Here is a 20,346-nt window from a genome sequence, read left to right as displayed (position 1 = left end):
GTTCTCATGGTCGGAAGTTATAATGTAACATTTCCATTACGATTTTGTTACAGCTTGACTAGCTGCTATAAGACATTGCAATGGGAATATTTACAAGCAATAGAGGTATTTCTTGTAGTTCACATTGCATGATTACGAATCTAAAGTATCCTGACTGAACTCATCACGACTGTGCCATACACACAGCATGCATATCCTCCCATTCTCTCCTTGTTATGAGCAACAGAGTAAAGAGACCCTTGAAATAATTAAAACCAGAGTCTGCTCTCCATGATGCCCCGGCTGCCTGACGCCCTCCCTCCCACCCGGCTTGGTCCCCATTGGAGAGTGCCTTTCCACCTGGAGAAAGCGCCTCTTCCACCACGTGCACTGCTGGCCCTCGCTGGAGGTGGTGGGGAAGCCAGAAACCTCAGAAGGAGGTCATGCTTCTACAGAAATATACTAAAACCAACTATTTTTCCTTTAAAAAAATAAATCCGGAATAAGTTAAGCATACTCACGTCAGCTCCTGGCTCTCCGGGCAGGCCAGGGGATCCTGCTTTGCCTGCATCCCCATCTGGTCCCTTCAGGATTTAAATGGACAGTTAAGTGTGCTTCAGAGCAGGAAGCAGAGACAGTGAGAGGAAGAATAAACATAACTTTGTACCTCTGCTCTTGCAGGAGGTAATGCAAAGTAGCCAAAATCACTTACCGGTGGACCTGGGGGGCCATTGGGACCTCTCTCGCCCTACAGGACATGAAAGGGAACTTGTGAGTCAGAGTCAGAGCAACGGGGGCCTCTCTTGGTCCCTCAAGAAAAACACTTTTTTACAGACCATCAAAAAATAACCCCAAACTGATTCTTATTGTGGGAAATGAAGGAAAAAAACACATAATTTCTGTTACAGACTAATAGGAATAATCCCAGGCAGGAATTAGGGGAAAACACAAAGCAGCTACTATCAGGAATAATCCCCAAATGCTTATCATGCTTTAATAGGAGTGGTACTACAGAATTCCTTTTGAGATTAGAATTACAAAACCCCTACACCCCATTAAGTCAAATAATCATAGCGTGTGACCATGATTACATGTAATAAATAATCCTGTATTTTCCATACGGTAGGTGATCTGAAATGCCTTTTTCCTTCCCTCCCTTCTCCCCCCTGCCCCTAACACCTGAGACAGCCAAACTCTAGGCTCCTCAGGGTCAACTGCTGATCGTGGGGATGACGCAGGCACAGCAGGAGGCATTTCCTAGGCAGGGCACGGGAAACACTTACATCGATGCCATCAATACCGGGAACTCCTGGTGGTCCTGGTGGACCTGGCGGGCCTGGTGGACCAGGGGGGCCTCTCTGGTAAGGCATTAAAAACAAACAAACAAACAAAGAAGAGCAGTTAGACCTCGGCACACCTGCAGCAATGTGAAAGCGAGCCCGGGGGAACAAGCACAGGGGAAGAGGCTCCTTTGGCTTGGTCGGGGAGCCACGGCTCATGACGAGGATCTGTGTCCTCACACTAGCTCTGTCAGGATGCGCTAGCCCTGTCCTATCCTAGCTTTTGTGACTGTCAAAAGCGCTGAATGGGGTGTAAGGCGCCGAACCTGTGTCCCGCAGCGCCGGCGGGAGGCGGGCGCCTCGCGCCTGGAAGCCGCGGAGGGTGGCGAAAATAGCAAAACGCTCTTAGCGGAGCGAAGCACTGCAATTCGCTAAGCTGTTCTAATTCTTCATCCGGCCAAAACGAGAGAGACGGATTTCCTAAGACTTTGTGCCGGCGAAGAAAACTCAGAGCGGCTCTTTCCCTGCTGCGCTGCGTTCCCCGCTGCAGCTCCCCGGGGAGGCGCTTGGGGAGGCGCCGCCGGGCGCCAAAGCCGAGGGACACGCGCTCCCCGCGGGCCTCGCGTCCTGGAACGGAGAGCTCTGCTCCGAGACGCGGCCCCGCGCCCCAGACCCGCACCAGCCTTTCCGGTGATAACTCAGCCGGCGATGTCTTCAGAGGGAGCATCAGCCCTGGCGTCCTCCGGGGCGCTGCCGTGGTGCCTCCCCACCCCTGGGCTGCCCTGCGCAGGAGTGCGCGCAGAGGACACCCACCTCCCTGAACCTGGCTCGCCTTTCCCTTGCAAAGGCGCCAGTGTTGTGTCAGAGTCCAAAATGTAGCTACCACAGAGGAGAAAAGGACTGAAAACCCTTCCCCGAGCTGGGGCCAGGACATGACACGAAGCTGCCTTCAGTCGCCCAAGGAAATTTCGCCCTGAGTGCGGAGGAGCGCCGTCCCTTCCCCCAGACTCACCTCGATTTCTACCTGGCTTATCTGCAAAGGAGAAAAGCAGAGTTAAAGTCAGAGTAAACTTACTTGAGCCAGGCAGAGGCAAATAATTTGTAGAAAAAGACCCAGAGGCAGGGGGACGGGGCCCTGGACATCCCTTGCCATGGTCTGGAAGCTGTTTAGGTGCCTCCTGACACTGAAAAACCCAAGTGTGCCAACAGCAGAAAGGTGAGCCCTGCTTCAGGCACCCCTCAGGTCCGTTTATTAATGGCCTTGAGGAGGATAGTGGGGATTGGAGGAAAGCTGAAGGCAGGGAAGGAAAGGATTGAATAACAGCAGCTCCTTTAACCCTTTGCCCTGCTGCTGTTGCTCTGGGCATGTCCTTCACCTCCTGCCATGACTTTCCCTCCCTAATGCTCTGTGGGAGCCAGTAAGGGAGGCAGATACAGCGGGGCATCTGCAAAATCTCTCCTCTCCTCAAGGCACATCTTTTAAAAGTCTCTGACCAAAATAGCTGGTAGGAAGAAAAAGTAAGAGAGTCACTGAAGAGTTAAAATGAGGCTGCCACAGAGAGGGGTTAGATTTCTAAACACACCAAATTCCAGACAGGTATGTTAAAAATAGACATTGCTGGCCATAAGGAAGAAAATGAGGCTACTGTTCGCTGCTTGCCCCCCCACCCCCCCCCCCCCCGGCCCCCAGGAGACACAGGTTTCGTGGCAGTGCCGGGATCCGGAGCACAAGGATGGAAACGCTGCTCACCCTGGCTGGGAGCTCACCGCAGCCTTCTCTCTGGGGTCGCAGTGGGTCGCAGTGGATCACCATCCACTGGATTTCAAACTGCCAAAGGAGAGAAACATCATGTTAATTCAGTGTAAATCTTCACATTTGCAAGGTTTTGATAGGAGAAACACTGATCAGCTAACAGTATGCTTTGAAAGGTGGGTATTTAAAAATAACAGATGGCTGCTGAGATGCTACACTCCACATTAAGCAGGAGGACGGTCCGACTCAGCCACTGGGGCTCGCTCCAGAGCAGTTCTCTACCTTCACTCCTCCTTCCCCAAAGTTTGTAGGCATTTTAAACAGGGGGCATAAACCTTTTGTAGGATTTAAGGAGAAGAGCTGTCACAAGCATCCTTTAAAGACATTGTTTATAAGCATAGGTAGTTTTTCCATAATATACAATAGCAGTGGTGTTATTAAGGGACACACATCCACAAAAAGATTTTCTCTAACTAGGTGGTTATGTACATGAAGAATGATAGGTCTGAGGTCAGAATTGATAGTCTGAGGGGTTCAAAAAGCTGGATCATATGCACACTAGCAACATTCTGCAACCGAGTAACTTACACCTGTGAGATTTCATGTCTTCAAATATTTTTATTCAGTGCTGGAAAAAGTCACAGAATTAAGACAAGCTCTTCCCAGAAAAGGCAACTAGGTCTCTCTTGATGTGCTGTGTAGCTGCCAAGTGGCTTTCACTTCCCATTTCATTGCTTCTCTGCATCTTGCTCCTTACTCTGTTAAACTAAAGTTAACTTCCAACCATATTTTCCATAACATAATGTCTCAGTGCTTTCTGCCTTCTCTCCTCCCTCTAGCATATCCCATTGCTATCTTCAATCTCAACCTAAACCTCTGATGTAGAAAGCAGACCATCATTCTGAGATGCTTTCCTCTCTGCCAACTTCCTTATATTGACTTAGCTGCATATTGGCTGCTATTGCTAATAAATGATTTGAGTCAGATGTCCTTTAAGATCTCTGCCAAATACCCTGAAGTTCTTTCTGTTTTCACCTTCCCCATTTGATGCTACCACTCCTGAAATCCTTGCTATCGCATCTCTGCTGCTCTATTTCCTTTGCAGTCATGACAGTTTCCAGAGTGCTGTGCACAGAGAGCACAAAAGAGGTAGTATCCTCGTTTCTTTTACCTGTTCTGTGTTATCTGACACTACTATGTCAGAGTCAATTCTTTACCTCCTTTATCCAATTCTCATTTTAAAGCTGTTCCCATTCCTTAAGAATAGGCAACTGAATATCTTAATATACATAAGAAAGAATTGAATGTATACTATATTTTAATATTGATCAGGATCAGTGACCATCCAAATGTCAATATTCATGTCAGAAAAGAATACTACTAGTGAACATATACATTTTTAAGTTTGAATTCAGTTTTTCAAGTTTGAACATAATTGGTCTTAACGTAGAGAATGATAAATTTTAAGAATGAGATTATACAATTTGATTGCTTGCTGCACTAGGGACTTGAATCACTGAGCCAAGACATCCTTTTAGTGTCTCGTGTTATCTTCCAACATTCTTGCATGGCCAGTGAGAAAACTAATTGTTTTGTATTTGATAACAGCTTTGAATGGTGAGTATTAAGTAAGGCCTGATTACTCTTACGAAATTAGGACACAAGAAAATCCAAGCAAATGAGGCGGGCACCTTATGCAGAAAAATTACCTAGCATTATTTATAACACATTGTACCATAATGTGACTGTGAGAAGAGCTGAAATAGTTTGAAAAGTCAGTTTTGATTTGGCATTCTTAGTTCCTCGTGGCTTGGTCAGAGAACACATTTTTTTCAAACGATCATTGTTTTGTAAATTTTTGGCTTTCTACTCTTGCTATTGTTTAGAGGTTATGTAAATCAAAGATTGAGCTGAAAACTTTTACTTTTTAAAAATCAAAAATTAAAGTTTTCTGTTGGCAAGGTATTAAAAGGTAACTGGCTCACGTTCATTTAGGAAAGATTAAAAAGAGCAGACAGGTCCTAGTCTGGGTATCAAGGCACCTTTCCCTACACGAGCGTTCCATAATCATCTTGTTGATTATATGAAGTCAATGTAAAAGATGCCACTATTTTGAAGATATCAAGGCAGATGTTCTATCAATACCAATATAAACTGTTACTAAGGATGAAATACAGGTATGGAGTTCTCAGAGATGAACCCCGGAAAAATCTGAGGTTATCATAAAGCACATTTATGAAAATTAAAACCTTTTAGTGGTATTTATGACCCCTAGGTTAATATTTTTGATATCTGTTTTCTGAGATTCCTACAAGAGTTCAGTTTAATTTTAATTTCCTAGTCAGTGCATACAGATAATCAGATTAGTTATGTCTATCTGTTCATGGCTTTCGATTTCTATCTAAATTCAATAGAAATGCCCTTAAATGCCCCCACTTTGGCATATCTCAGCAGCAGAGCTATGCAATTCAGTTGTCTTATCAGTGCTTTAAAAAAGCCTGAGGGACATAAGGGCTAAGGTAAGGTTTAAATGAGGCCTAAGTATCTGCAGCAGCACTTGCAGTATAGCAGCAGCAATCACAGTGAGGCACTCAGAAGGTAGCATAGCTTTAAGGAAATTTGTGACACTCTTCTGGGTTAAGTGAGAGCACGTTTGTGGCTCCCCGAGCCTCCCGCGGTTAGGGCCTCCTTGGGGATGATTCGAGGAAAGGCCCTTTCCGGGGAGAGCAGTTCAGCTGAACAATTTTCAGGTAAAGGTCCTCCACAACTTTTCATCAACGGTATCTATGTTTGTTTTAGAGGAAGTCTGCTTTCTACTCTTTGTACCTTTGTTCTTAAGTGACCAAGAATAAACTACATATACTTATACTTACATATACGTATACTTAAACATATCTCATTCTAGAGGCATTTTAAACATTTTTTATTCATTTTCCCACATCTCTATGATGGCTTTTTAAAGCTTCACTTTCCTTATATCTTTTTCAAAGCCCTAGAGCAGTGCAGCAAATTCTGGTGTTATTTGACCTTCCGTAGCAGGGGTTCAGTCTTTTGAATGTGAGAGTTCACAGTGTGGAGAGGGAAGGGAAAAAAATAAAATTAAAAAAAAAAGAGAGACATGAAGGTGGAATTTTTTACAATGTCATGATCTGGTCCATGGTGTAAGTTAATCTCTGTTCAGCAAATGCTGATAAGAAGCTGCCTCTTAGATGTTACAAATCATGTAGCCGCACTAGTTAGCAGCACTAAATATCAATTAAATAATGACCAAGAATCAATTCTAGCAAACTATTCAGCATCTATTACGAGCAGATCAGGATAGTGCCTCTGAAGTCAAGGGAACTAAGACAATTTACATCATTTCACAACAGTTAATATTTGAGCAATAAGAAATGAATGTCCTTACCTTTTTATAACAAACATGTGACTCAGAAGGTTCTTTTTTAGTTTTGAAATGATGATATAGCTGTATTGCTTAGTCTTTATAGCGGATTACTTGAATTACTTTTAGATAAAGAAAAAAATACTTTTTTTTTTTTATCTAAAAAGCATAAAACACAGCAGTAAACCTGTATAAAATTTTATCCTCTATAAAACATTCCAGAAATCCTGGAATAAATTCTCGTAAAGGCTCAAAGGCAAGCCCCAGTTTCTAATGGAACTCGCCTATTGCTCTCTTGGGCAATCATAGTAACAACAACAAATAAAGGACTTCTTTTAAAATGACACATTTTATAGTGACCTATCAGAAGTTGACCTATTCTTAAAGATAAATATAGCACTCAGAATACTGGGGAAAAAAATAAGAAACATATGATTTATGTCCTTTAAAAACCATATAGTTGGAAGTAATACAGTTTAGCAATGCATGGAAATAAATTAGAAATTGTGTCTGGGATATATTAAATAACCAAGACTGGTGAGATATTTAAACTGAACATAGTCAAGCAAGCTAAACAATAAGCCTAGAAAATCCCCAACAATATATTTATTTACTCCATATAAGGAGAAATCGGAAAGACAGACCAAAACATAGACTTCTGCAATATGAACAGCCATTTCAAAATTAGTAGTCCATCAAATTGTGTATTTTCTTCACCATATTTTCAGAATATGTGGTCTTCCTAAATCTATATCTTTATATGATCATGTTGCCTAATACCATTGTCAGTTTTGATGTCAAAATATAGGCCATGCAATTTAGTCTTGTGAGTCCTGTGTCATCCCCACAGTTCTGACTGAGTTAAAGTATATTTCTGAACACCCAAACTAAATTTCATTAATGTGATGCTTACCTACTTCTTTTACTAATATTTTGTTCCAATGCTCCATTATTCTTTTTATTAAACTATATGCACCATTTTCCTGTTTTAAGACCTGCCATGTGCAAACATTTCAGCTTTTTCATGGAGTACACTAAGTCTTACTGAATCTTTCCATAGACAAGCTAAAGGCATAAAAATACTTGGAATGATAACTGATGAATTGTAAAAATAACTTAATTCCATGTTGTTGTTTCATCCTCAAAGGATGTTACCTGTACTTAACATTTCCGTTGATGTGAGGTAACCTGACATTATTGCCTAGTGATGTAGGTGCTTACACATAGATGAAGTAGCTATTCCAAATCTTCTTCTAACTACTTCAGTAGCTGGAATCCAAATATGCCATTTTTTTTCATCTGTACGGTGTCATAGTCACCTAAAATTCTGCTACTACATGTGCCCAGAAGCTATTACCGAGAACAGAGCAGGTTTTTCATACTCAAGCCTTATCAATATGCTCAAACTAAAAACCCTAAAAATGCCCTCCAACTAAACACCCCTGCAAGATGTCTGAAAGGCTCAGCCTAATAGATTTGTCTTATTTGTATGCCTTACTGAAAGAGTAAGTCTGTGCAGAATGCAGCAACATTTTTACACAAAACATGGCTGGAGAGGAAAGGAGATAAAATTCCAAAATTTTTCTGCAGCTTTTTCTGACCTTTCTAATCCTAGCTGAGAGATCAGCCAGAACCAACACAGAATGGGAGAATTCTGAGTTCTAAGTCAAGGTGACTCTAAAACTACTCTCTCCTAGTTTGTAGACTGCTGCTTCTATTCATTCATTCAAGAGGGAATAAGAACTCTCTTGCTTTTAAGGAGGATGCCTATATGCTTAACTTGAAGGCATGGTTTACTCTAACACTGTAAATTAGGTGTTTTAGTACTATTACCCTGATACCTATACCTCTCTATGCATCCAATCTATTTAATCTAAATACCTTCCCAAAGACAACTGCAATAAGTGGGTAGAAATTCTTATATCCCTAAAATATGCAAAAAATCTGCATTTGCATTATCCCATTCATCCATCCATTCATCCACCAGTATTCCTCTGGCCAGTCAGCAAAGCTAAAATACATATGCAGCTAATTGTTATATTGATTATCAACACCAGCATCCCTTTGGAATGGTATTTTAAAAGATTAACTTTCCTTTGAATGGTATTTTAAAAGATTAACTTTTGTTTTCAATAACATTAATGTAAATAAATGTTTCCTAATCAACATCTATAGCAACATGATGGATGGCCACTTTCAAATGCCCATGGCAGCTTTCTGTGACAATTTTTCAAGTAGAACTAATTTCAATGCAATGCAAACCAGTTAGCTATATATACACAGGTGATGAAGTATGAGATATTTCTTAACCTGCAAAATTTGTCCTATGATACTTATATAGTGTGAATTATCCTGTGGCTACATTTTGGCAAATCATACAGAATGCCAGATTATGTCTTATTTCACTTTGCTCATTTTACTTCAAAACTGATGCAAATCTTCAGTATAAGGGCATAGAGAACAGTTACAATATATTGGGTATCTGATTTCTCTTTTGTCATTCAATCCATTTAGAAATGAATACCCAATACCCTATACTCTTGCCATTTACGTTATGTGTTCCTAGCACACTTAAAGGAGATCTTTGGAAATGAACAAGGTAATACGTGGAATTTTGCAATGTTCCATACAACTTTTTTCCACTATATTTTTAAGCAGTTTCCTTTTAATCTACAAAATGAATTGAGAAATAGCCTTCACCAAGTCTTAAATGTCATGTAGTGCTACCATGGTACAAAACTCTTATATTATTCACCATAAAGTGCAATGTGACTCATTAGCTGAGAAAACACTACCTGAGAAAACACTTTCAGAGATGTCTAAAGACAAAATGCAGATGTGACAGCTAGAAATTATTTTCTCTCAGAAATTACAGGTATGTCACTTTCTTTGTATGCTTTTCTTATCAATCACTCATCTCAGAAACTAAAGCAGATAATCAAATAAAATCCCTGAGGATTTTCATACACAGTTTTCTTAGTGGAAGGACACAAAAGCATTCAATATTTACCGTATATCACCCCCAACGATACTTTCCCCATCAAAATAACTTTCCTTGTGTTGTGGTAGCACGGAGAGGACACTTTCAGCATTAAATGCACTAAAGGGATATGGAATCAGCATTTCACTGCCTACCTCTTACTATGCAGAATAAAGAAGCTCTCATACTGAGTCTAGGTGTCCTCTATAACGCATAGAGATATTTAGATATTTAGAAAGGCATTCATAAAAGCAAGGATATGGCAGCGGGTTTTCCCAAGCTGACCAGGAGAAGGTATTACAGCGGTGGGCTAAACTTTTGTCTCAGCTCTGCTAGGCCCTCCAGTGGATTGGATCTAACCTCTAGCTCTACTCTTGTCTCTGATAGGATTCATAAGAAAGAACACTCTAACAGTTAGTTGTCTATCCAGGTCAATCTTTTGGGAAAAAAAAATTGAACTAATCAAAGAGGAAGTGCCACAGTTATCACACCTGCTGGCACAATGATTAGAACAGTCTTCAGGGGATTATCTCTTGATTTACAGCTGAGATTTAAACATTGGTCTCTTAGTTCTTATGTGAGCATCAGAGTAGAACAAAAGTCTCCCTCGTACTGAAGATATTCCCATTTTATTAATTATTTTAAAATATTTATTGCACCAGAGAGAAGGTTAATCATCTAGCTGATGGCTAGGAGACACATAGGAGAGAGGTCCTGGATCTTGCTGAGTGAATGCTTTGCTCTGTCTTTGGTGTGAGGTACAGGCCATAAGCCCACATTCTGAGACCTCCTTCTGGAGGTCCGTATAAAAGATAAGCAAGGGAATACCCAACTGATACACCCAGAGTAAAAGCCAGTGACAGAAATGTATATGTCTGAGACACTTCACTGCTGAAACTTAGACACAACCAGCATCATCTCTTGCCTTACATGGTTTATACACATTCAAATTTTCAAAAGCAAAGCTAGTACTTACCTAGCAATGATTTATTTTCTTCCACTTCTGCTTTCAGAAGTCTTTTGAAGATGTATTCCACAAGAAAAATGATTACATGTAAAGTTCCTATAAAGCACTTTTTTGCATTAATATAAGATTTTAAAACTTACCGGAACTGAAATTTGAGGATTATTTTTAAGTTTTCCAAGCACAGCAAAGCCATCCATGCTGATTTTTCCCTTTGGCTTTATGTTTAAGGATTCTATTTTAATACAGTCAATAAAAAGTGTGACACTATTTGCTTCCACACTTATCATAAGCTTGTGCCACTGGGAATCAAACAAGAAAGGCAAATGCAAAAATGATGCAGTCTGAAGACTTCCATCCAGTCCTTTATAAGAAAATTCAACACTTTTTGTTGGACCATTAAGATTCACTCCAACTTGTTCTTTTCCTGAAGAATCCTGAATCTGCCAAATAGTCCAGTATTTCTGAAGTGTTGCCCCCGTCATCCGAAAAGTAGTTAGAAAGGAATATTCGTCAGGCAATCCATTGGAATACAGAGCACTGTGTAGGATCAAAATACAATAAATTTGTTGTGTATTTGTTCTGAAAAGCTTTATATACCATCACAGAGCAGTGGAAATCAACTGCTCAGTGGAACCACCTTTCAGCTGTTCTTATCGTATGAAGAGTGCTGAAATGGAATATCCTTCTAAATCACTAGCTTTATGCTTCATTTGGCAAAAGGAGCTGGTTCAGAAATGTGGGTTCTTCCTGCATTATGCAATATTTATGTTGATTCCTTCTAACTGTAATGAATCAAGCAGCAACAGATTAGCACTTAGTCATTTAGTGTGACTTTATAATTGATGAGATATATAGTTAGTGCAGTACTGTTTTGTTTTGAAGACATAAGAATATCTTTGCAAATTCCTTTTCTTGTTCAGCCTAATAATAACCATTTCACTGATCTACTAGCCATCACTTCCGCAGAAAGAAAACATTCCTTTGACAGCTATACACACAGTAAGAACCTACACTTAAAAGGTATTACATCCTGTGACATTCAACTGTAAGACTACAAGCAGCAGGGAACAGATATGCTACAGTTAAAATTTTCCGTTGTTTTGCAAGTCCTGTAACATATGCAGTTTGGAAACAAAAACAAATAAGCACTATATCTGCTGTATCACTGTCTAAATTAATGATGTGATTTTATCTCAAATGTCTCAGTGAATCTCAGAGTATCTTAAAAATGCACTTTTTCACATTCAATGGATGGTAAAATTGCAGTGTTGTAATCTGATTGACTGAATACATGTCCTCTAACCACATTTAAGACTAAGTTTCAAAAAGAGTTGTTTGATTAAATTTTCTTAAATATGGAGATATGCAGAGCTGTTTTGTGGCCAGCGTTTGTTGAAAAAACCTCTTAAGCAAGTAGGGATTTCAAACAAAGCTATTTCCAAGTGGCAGATCAATCCTATACCCGCAGGAATTTAGCCATTAGCAAACCTCTGTAACCTCAATGACTACTAATTTATTAAGAGAATACTTGCAGACAGCTTGTAGTGTGGTGTTAATGTATCCCGAGCTGCAGTGCAGTCATATTCCAGCAGGAGACGGCACAGCCTCAGCAAGATTTCAGGAAAAGGCAAAGCCTAGCAGCAGCAGCAGCAGCTTCGCCTACCTAATAAACCAAACCGCAGTGCTAGTGCTTCTCCTCCTTCCCCATGACCCTGCAATTTGTTATGCACCTCAGCTGCAAGGAAAGCTGGTGCCTGAGGAGGACAAAGTCTAGGTGGAAGATACCTCATTACACAAAGCACAGAGACAAACGAAGGTGGGAAAGGACATTCCTCGCCAGGATCTTTAAAATGCAAGCAATTTGCTATGTCGCATTACATTTCTGCTGACAGAGCAGTCTGTCCCAACCGGCTTTGTGCTATAACATTTTATCTAACTTGTGATGTTCTCTCATTGTTTTGTTTTAGTTTGCATCTTGCCATCTTAAATGCAAATCTCAATGTCTGGACATTTTACCTTTCCTCCTTTTCTGAGCACTTTCCAGTGTTTATTGCTCTCCCCTATCCTTCCCTTTTTTAGGCTTCCAGCTTAGATGGCGTATTTATATTTTCTTTCCTGCTGCGGGAGCATACTCCCTCTCTCTGTTCAGACACACATTCAGTGTCTTACTCAGGTCCTGACCTAGCTCAGCACATCTTTTATGGACCTCTGTTTCCATAAAAGACCTCTGCTTCTTCTTCCTCTACAGTCTCTCTTAAACAAGTATTTCAATCTCCTTTCTGCTGCTAAATCCTTAGCTCATCTCTTTTCTTTGTTCAGCTGCTAAATACCACAGTTTGTTCTTTTTTAAGCTGTTTTTACTACTATCTTTGTTAGTTTATTTTTAACTACCCTTTATGTGACATTTCACTTTCTCTGTATTGAGTTTGGTGGCTTTAGAGAATCCGATATGCCACCCTCTGCAGCCAAAGGCAGTGCTACTGATCACAGATCCTCCAAGGAGAGAATTTCATGCTTCCTCTCCTCTGAGGAGTTTTGCTGTCGTGGCAATACCAGTTAAAATATCACACACATTCTCACCCCACTTCAGCTGGCATAACTATACCGGCAAAAAAAACTCTAGGTAAACATAGTTACACTTTTTTGATTAGAAGTTTGTTTACACCAGATTGGCAAAAGGGTTCTTTGCACTGTAATTAGCTATAGCATCAATCCTTTAGAAACTATTATATGGGACCTCCTTTTTCAGAAGTTAAAATAGAAAAGAAATATGTTAACATTTTCAAGTGACACACAAAACAGGGAAATTGTGTAAGATCTTTTGACTCTGGTAAGAAAAAGCTAAATTGTAAGAAATGTATATAGAACAGTATATAAACATGTACATGATAACTATTCACAGTTAAAGAAAGCCTTTAATAAACAATCAGAAGGGCTACTGCCTTTAAACTAAAGTCTAAGTATCAGTAATGTGACTCAACATCATTAAACTTAGTAGGACCCAGTGACAGAAGGGCATTCTGCACAGGAATGCTATTACGTGTGATTTATATGTATAATTCTTTGAGTAGAGCAGAGAAAAATTCTCATCTCACTTATTATGATAGTAATGAAAAGTAATTCTATTGGTTTTAATGATATCAGTACATATTTTTTCCCAAAGCCGGTGATCTTTATATAGGCAAAAGACTACCGAAGTCAGCAGCTTAAAATGCTGAATAATTAGAAAATATGGAAAACTTATAATGATATTTAAATAAACAAGGCAGCAATATAACCAAGATACATCACCTGAACAGGCAGCGAAAACTCTGAATAGTCCCATTGACTTCAGGATTCATTAAGAGCAGCAGCATATTTTAAAAGGTTAGCTGTGTACTCATTTAAATACTACAAAATAAGCTTTTCTTATAAGCATGTTTCTTTAAAGAGTTAATTTCTTACTGGGCTCCATTGCCTACAGTGATAACTTAATCCATGCTAAATGAAGGCTTTAAAATGTAAGTACAATCTACTGGAGATAGCTGTAGAGATCCTCTGACCAATCTCTGATAACGCATTTTCATGTAGGGCTGGGTGTAGGTTCCTTGGCTCAAGCTGGAGACTCTGGTATCATCACCTCCTGAACTCACCCAAGATCACAGCTGATCTCACAGGCACAATCTGGCAACCCTCAACCCTCAAACAAGCAATAGCAATACACAACCAGCCAAGCCTTTTCAAAAGAAACTATCCTAAGTCATTAGCCAAAAGTAATTTGGTGGAACTTATTAGCCTCAGCTGGTCTTTGTTCTTCAGAAACATCCAGTTCTGAGCTAATTATTACTGTTATGAGCTGATTAGCTTCTTAGCTGCAATTTATCATTTCCATTACAGAGTCATCATCAATATCAATGGAGTGATACTGTGCAGGCCATCTTACTTGCAATGCAAAAGGAAAAGCAACTGAAGAACCTTGGTGCCTGAGTGCAGAAAGCCAGATCTTCAGGCACATGCATTTGAGGGTCATTACTCCACAGAGTAGCATTATTACCACCAAAAAACAGGAAGAAAAAGGAAATCGGTCTATGAAATTCTTCTGTGCATGTTCCAAAACTCCCAATGAGGCTTTATAAAGTTCCTGTTTTCATGTTAAAATTTCTTATCATAAAATATTTGCTTGTCATGTCACCTGTTAAAGTGGTCCACACCATACTACAACTCTGATTATAAAGGCTGCTCCAAAAGCACCTTGATTTTTCACATTACTTCTGCTGAGATGAGAATGCAGGCAAAGAGATATCATTTCTAGGTTTGTAGGCTACCTTCATACTACTAAATTAAATATGTCCAGGACTGCTCTTTGATATTAAGTTCAACTAGCATGAAAAAGTTTAAACCTTCTTACTTCCAAAACACAGTGACCCCATGCAAACTGCTTCCCATGAATGGCCCATAGCCTACACTAACTCCCAAGATGTGCTGAGGAATTTAGAAGGGTGATAAGCAGACTGGGCCATAACCATGCCAAGGTATTGTCTACTAATTTAAGGGTATAATAGATGATCAAGTCTGAAAATCTTAGAATGTCACCTGGCATTAATTTATCCATACAGGTGTAGACAGAGGGTGCGCATTGCAACACAATATCATTAGTATGATTCCTGCTTGGAAGGTCAAAGCATTCAGATCCCAACCAATGTGTAAAGATGGCTAACCTTGTTCCCCACATAACAAAAGTATTATCAACATATTCCTATGTGCTAATATAATATTTTTAAAGCTTTCATTTAAAAATCAGTGCAATTATTATCCAAATTTACAGAATTCATTTTGCACTTGCTAACTAGTGGTACCTACAACAGATTATTAAAGTAAATTGAGAAATGACAGGCTCAGTATATCAGAGACAATGAGTATGAGTCATGGCAGTTACACAAGTGTTAATGCACTAAGGAGCGAATACTATGTTGATTCTTCAGCAGATTTTACACTAGAAGCCAATGGAAATTCATCTAGGTGACAGGAGAAGCTTAAGTCAAGACTTGTGCATAATCATTTGTATTCATTCTGTCTGACCAGCTCTGTGGCTTACCTGGGTTATACTTCTGGACCTTGGCAAGTATACTAACCATCAAAAAGACCAAGCTACAATTTAGTAGCTATTTAAGGAAGCTACGTGGAAAAAAAGGCACAAGCTATTCCTGCTTTATTCAGCAGAAGTGGAGTTAATACGCTAAGCCATGCCCACCTAATTGATCTCACATTCCCATGCCCTAGCCACTAACATTTACTAGTCTGGGCTAGTGTAATGACTATATGCTAGCTTAAAAATTGTTTTCCTGTTTCTGACAACCACTGACAGAACAGAGGGTCAGGCCCTCAATGCTGATAGTATCACCGGCTGGCTTGCCATTTCTGTGCACACGTGCACCTTTCTGTCCCTCACAGCTCTCGAATGTCTTATGCCAGGAACTCCACTTAATAAGGGAAAGTCCTGCTTATTTCATAAGGAAATACGACGTGTCCGGCCGGCTCCCTGGTGCGGGTACGGCTGCTCGGTGAAGAAGGGATGAGAGGGGACATGTGAGGCAGAGCAGGCTCCGAGCCGCGGAGCGCCGCGGAGCTGGCGGCGGCGGCGGGGAGATGTTTCAGCACCGCGGGCGCGAACAGCTCCGCGGCGCGGAGGCGCGGGGGGCCGCGGGGAGGGGGTGGGGTGCGCAGCCCCGCGCCCGCAGCCCCGCGCCCGCTCCGCGCCCGCAGCGCTGCCCGCCCGCTCCCGGCAAGCGCGGAAATGATCGTCGGAAGGACAGGGCGGGTGGACTGAGGAACCCACCAGCAAGGCTCCCCGCGGCTGCACGGCTCTGCTCTGACGGACCCCGGCTACGCCAGGGCCCTCACAGACACTCTGTCTCCTTCAGGGTGGTCTGCATAACCTACTACCTCCTTTAATGCTCCTCGGACATTAAATCACTACAAATTCATATCAGCAACCCCCTCCCCCCATACCACATTGTATAAATGCTGTAGGGGTATCTGGGCTTATTTTAAGATTGTTATTGGAACTGGTGCTAGGCTAAGGTGGGCCTCAGTGACCTACTCCCAAACTCCTTCTGAGCTTAGTGAGAGGGGCGCATGGTAAAATCACACTGGAGCAGGGCAGCAGAACTAGGCTCAAAGACAGAGAAGCAGCACACCGACTGTGCTAGACCGCTGTCAAGACTCAAGGCTTAACTCATTCCCTAAGACAAGACACACTGTTTCAGTGCAGGTGGCTTTTTAGTTTGAGCTGGGGCCAGATTTCAGTTATACAATGAGCTAGCATAGTGGAACAGCATAAATCTGACTGGAGGTACCAGGTAGCATCTTGAACATGATAAATTCATGATACTACAGCACTCCACCAAGCCAAGAAGCCAAATGCAAGTAGTTAGCCATGGCACACTGACATCAGCTTGGTCAGGGATAACTTTTATCTCTCTGGCTTATATCTCCCTAGAGTCATTTACTCTAGTGTGTATAAGTGACCTGAGCCAATTTTCTTAAAATTTAAAATACTGACTGCATTGACAGGTCAGACTGCTTCTGAGCTGAGATATGAGAGCTGGGAATCTGAAAATCTCCCATTTTTAATGAAACAAAGATCCCATTTACTCTCTGTAATTGTATTCACCTTTATACACTGGCAGCCTTGATTTACTGCTGTAAAGAATGCAATGAGCCCAGTGTAGTCAGAGAGTTGAGGTTTAAACTACTGGCTTCTTAACCCAATGGCCAAGAAGGCAGCGACGAGGCAGGACTGGAGCAAGAGGGACTTGTCAGTGGTAGTCAGAGTATGACAGAAACACCTTGCACTCTGATAATCCTCAGCTGAAACAGTAGTCCAATTAGGGACCTTGCCAGTTCATTGCTAATTAAAAGCATTCTTACTTACAGAAGGCACTGGACCAGAATCCAGCCTTGCCTAAATTTGGCAAAAACATCTCTACCCTGCTGTACTGTCTCTATTCCTTCACCAGCATCAATAGGCTGGCCCATAAAGTACAAACACAGTTAGATTCCTAAATCCTGGCTCTTACTGCAATTTGGCTGTGACAAGCTAAAAAAACAGTTTTCATCTTTTACAGATTAAGTGAGCGGAAATCACCCGGGAACACACATGCACCCACTATACAAAATGCAAAAATAACCTACCATATAATCAGTCAGCTTTTATCCTACCTTGCTCCTGCAGTCCTTACATGAGCAGAAAGATCCCTTTGTTCCAAAGTCTTAAGAAAACTTCCCCCATTTTCCCACTGTTTTTTGCCTCCCTCTCATTTTTTATATCATGTATGATTGCTGGCTTTGGTTCCTAGAGATGAATTCCTTTCTTTCAGCAAATCTCCAGATGTTCTGAGCAGTACCAGAGGTAGAGGAAAGCGGAATTCCCTCAAATTACTGCTACAGAATCAGTCTAGTCTGATGCTGTCAATTAAAAAAAAAATGGACTCATCATTCCAATTCCAAAAGCTGTGCAAACTAGGAGATCCATCTGAGGAGAGGAGTTATCCCTTAAATAATAATATGGCAAAGAGTGTATATTTTCAAAACAGACAACAAAAGGCATTACCTAGTTGGAATCCTGAAGTCTACATTGGGTCCCAGTTTATAAGCGACTTGTAGAGCAGTGGAGCCCACTATTCTCTGGACAATTCCTCGGGAGGCAGCTTTTTCTATTTGGAACTGAGAAATCAGGTCAAAGCCTACAAAAATAAAAATATATATCCAGAATGTAACTTTCATTTTACTTTAATTAGAGAATTGTGCGATCACAGAGCTGAATATAACCTGATAAAGTTTCTGAATAGTAGATTTTTCCTGAAGAAATCCATACACTACTTGCCTGGTAAGTCATCCTGGCCAATCCTGATTGTTGGGCAGAGATCAGTTCTCTGACTTGAACCCAGAATGACTGGCAGTCCTGCAGAAAAGGGGGATTTGTTAACCACGTGTGCACATTGCCTGAGATCGCCTTAGAAGTGGAATCAAGTGAAGCAACTGTAAGTATTATCAATTAAATAGAATTATATGTAACAGTAAGTAGCTGTAGTAAATAACAAATTTAAACTGCACTCAGTGAAATCAAAGATCTGAGAAAATAAGTATCTGTTTCTAGTGAGCTCTAAATTTAAAATTATGAATTGACTGATTATTTGCTTTTCGTCTTCTTTTTTTTTTTTAGCCTTAAAATCAGAGGGTTATAATTCTTGTTCTATAGCAGAACTATGGACAAATAGTTGTACCAGCATAAAAAGGCCTGCTCTGTAAGCAGTTTTTGGTCTGGAACTTCTGGTGGTTTAACTTTTTTTTTTTTTTTTTTTTTTTAAAAAAAAAAAAAAAAAAAAAAAAGGCCTGAATCAACAGTCTCCCTAATCCCAAGCAAACTTAAACAAACCTCATGTCAACTAAGGAGGCTATTGAGAAGAGAAACTGTTGGCCTCTCTTCTGTCCTCTCTGGCATTCCTGGTCTTCCCACTTTCCTCTGTTTGACCAGAGAATGGACATTCATGAATTACAGGGTGGGGGCAAGCAGGATTTACAGACCTCTTCTACTGACCCAAGCAAGAATGTAGAAGAAATTCCACTGAGAAAACCAAATATAAAAATTTAATTTTTCTGAATATTATCTGCCAAAAAGCCATGAAGTAAACATGAGAATCCACCAAATTCCCCTAATTCAAGGAAGGGAAAGGAGGAGGAGGGGAAAATAAACATTTATTAGAAAGAGTTCTGCTCAAGTCTAGTATCAGATGAATCTGGAAAATGTTAGTAGAGTCTGGATGGGGAAGAATGAAGCATGCAAATTGGAAGGAGATGTATTTCCAACCTACAGAGAGCCTCTTGTGTGATGCAAGGACCCAAGCATAAATGTGGGTTTCCTTCTAACAACATGGACTTAAAGGGAACATTCAGCCTGACATGTTACACCTTAGAAACAGCCTCGTTCTATATTATTGAATAAGATATACGACTGACAGCCAGTCTTTTACATTTTATGCCCACCAAATAAAGTGGTTTAAGTTTGTTACCACATATAGCAGAGGGATATTTAACCAGAAGCATGGAAATATGTTTTTTTGTGTACGTCCTGTATCTACTACCTGTTTCTAGGCTTAAACTTTACGTTAAAATGTACCTAATGCTGAATTTGAAATAATACATACAGCTCTTGCTTTTTCCCCTCTTTCTCATATACATACTTAGACACGTACATACATACACACAGACCACTCTGTCTTTCAGTGATGGCTAGCTAGAGAGTATTTTAATTTTGAATAAGCTCTGAATAATTTCTTTGACAGTCAAAATTACAAAAAGAAGAAACAGATACGGTCTGTTTCCTTACTTGATTGTTGCTGGATGGTAGCTGAGACGAAAGACCCCAGAAAACTACACACGTAAAAGAAAGCTGTAATTTTCCTGTAAACAGAAAGAAAACTCCAATATGAATGTATAGTTTCTGACAGATTCTGTTATTGGCTTTCTCCTCAGAGCCATGCCTATTACATATATAAAAACATGAATAAAGGATTTATTGACAGAACTGGCAAGACAATTTCTTTACATAAGAACTTTTTTATCTTTGTGCAACAAAACATATCTATAAAGTTCTTTCTAAACATTTCTTTCATATAACACTGTCATAAAAACAAACAACAAAAAAGGCAGCTGGCAAGGACAGCTTTAACTCATCTCTTATAAACAGATTTCTCATGAATCCCACTCGCTTTCTTACCAGTTGCTTTTCATCTTCACTGCTGGTTTTCTTCACTTCTCTTATGTGAATATTTGGTGTATATATTCACACTTTCTGATTCCTTGTCATGGTCCTGTTAAAGAGAGCGTGAAGGGGTGCAGACTGCCCCATGCAGGACTTAGCAAGGAGGGAGGTTCAGACTGCTGGGTCTGTTTTAACCTTGCAGAGGGAAGGAGGTGGAGGCTGGACAGACATGTGTGGCCTGGTGGGGTCTGAGGGCGGATCTC

At 40.5% G+C, this 20,346-nt stretch overlaps 1 protein-coding gene across 1 annotated transcript in view; it reads right to left on the bottom strand.

Moving 5' to 3' along the window:
- COL9A1 (collagen type IX alpha 1 chain) overlaps nt 1-20,112 on the bottom strand; it is a 66,673-nt gene extending 46,561 nt beyond the window's left edge. The window contains exons 1-9 of the mRNA XM_062571085.1: nt 20,099-20,112; nt 19,709-19,782; nt 18,206-18,283; nt 17,933-18,065; nt 10,482-10,878; nt 2,989-3,087; nt 1,263-1,337; nt 692-727; nt 501-563 (exon numbers count right to left, since the gene is read on the bottom strand). Of these exons, the coding sequence (XP_062427069.1) occupies nt 501-563; nt 692-727; nt 1,263-1,337; nt 2,989-3,087; nt 10,482-10,878; nt 17,933-18,065; nt 18,206-18,283; nt 19,709-19,782; nt 20,099-20,112 (969 nt within the window). The remainder of the gene's footprint in view (nt 1-500; nt 564-691; nt 728-1,262; nt 1,338-2,988; nt 3,088-10,481; nt 10,879-17,932; nt 18,066-18,205; nt 18,284-19,708; nt 19,783-20,098) is intronic.
- Between the last annotated feature and the right edge of the window lie 234 nt (nt 20,113-20,346).

This window comes from Rhea pennata, chromosome 3 (genome assembly GCF_028389875.1).
Source record: "Rhea pennata isolate bPtePen1 chromosome 3, bPtePen1.pri, whole genome shotgun sequence".
Classification (NCBI taxonomy): Eukaryota; Metazoa; Chordata; class Aves; order Rheiformes; family Rheidae; genus Rhea; species Rhea pennata.
The sequence above is the reverse complement of the archived record's forward strand: the minus strand, read 5'-3'. Positions and strand labels throughout refer to the sequence as shown.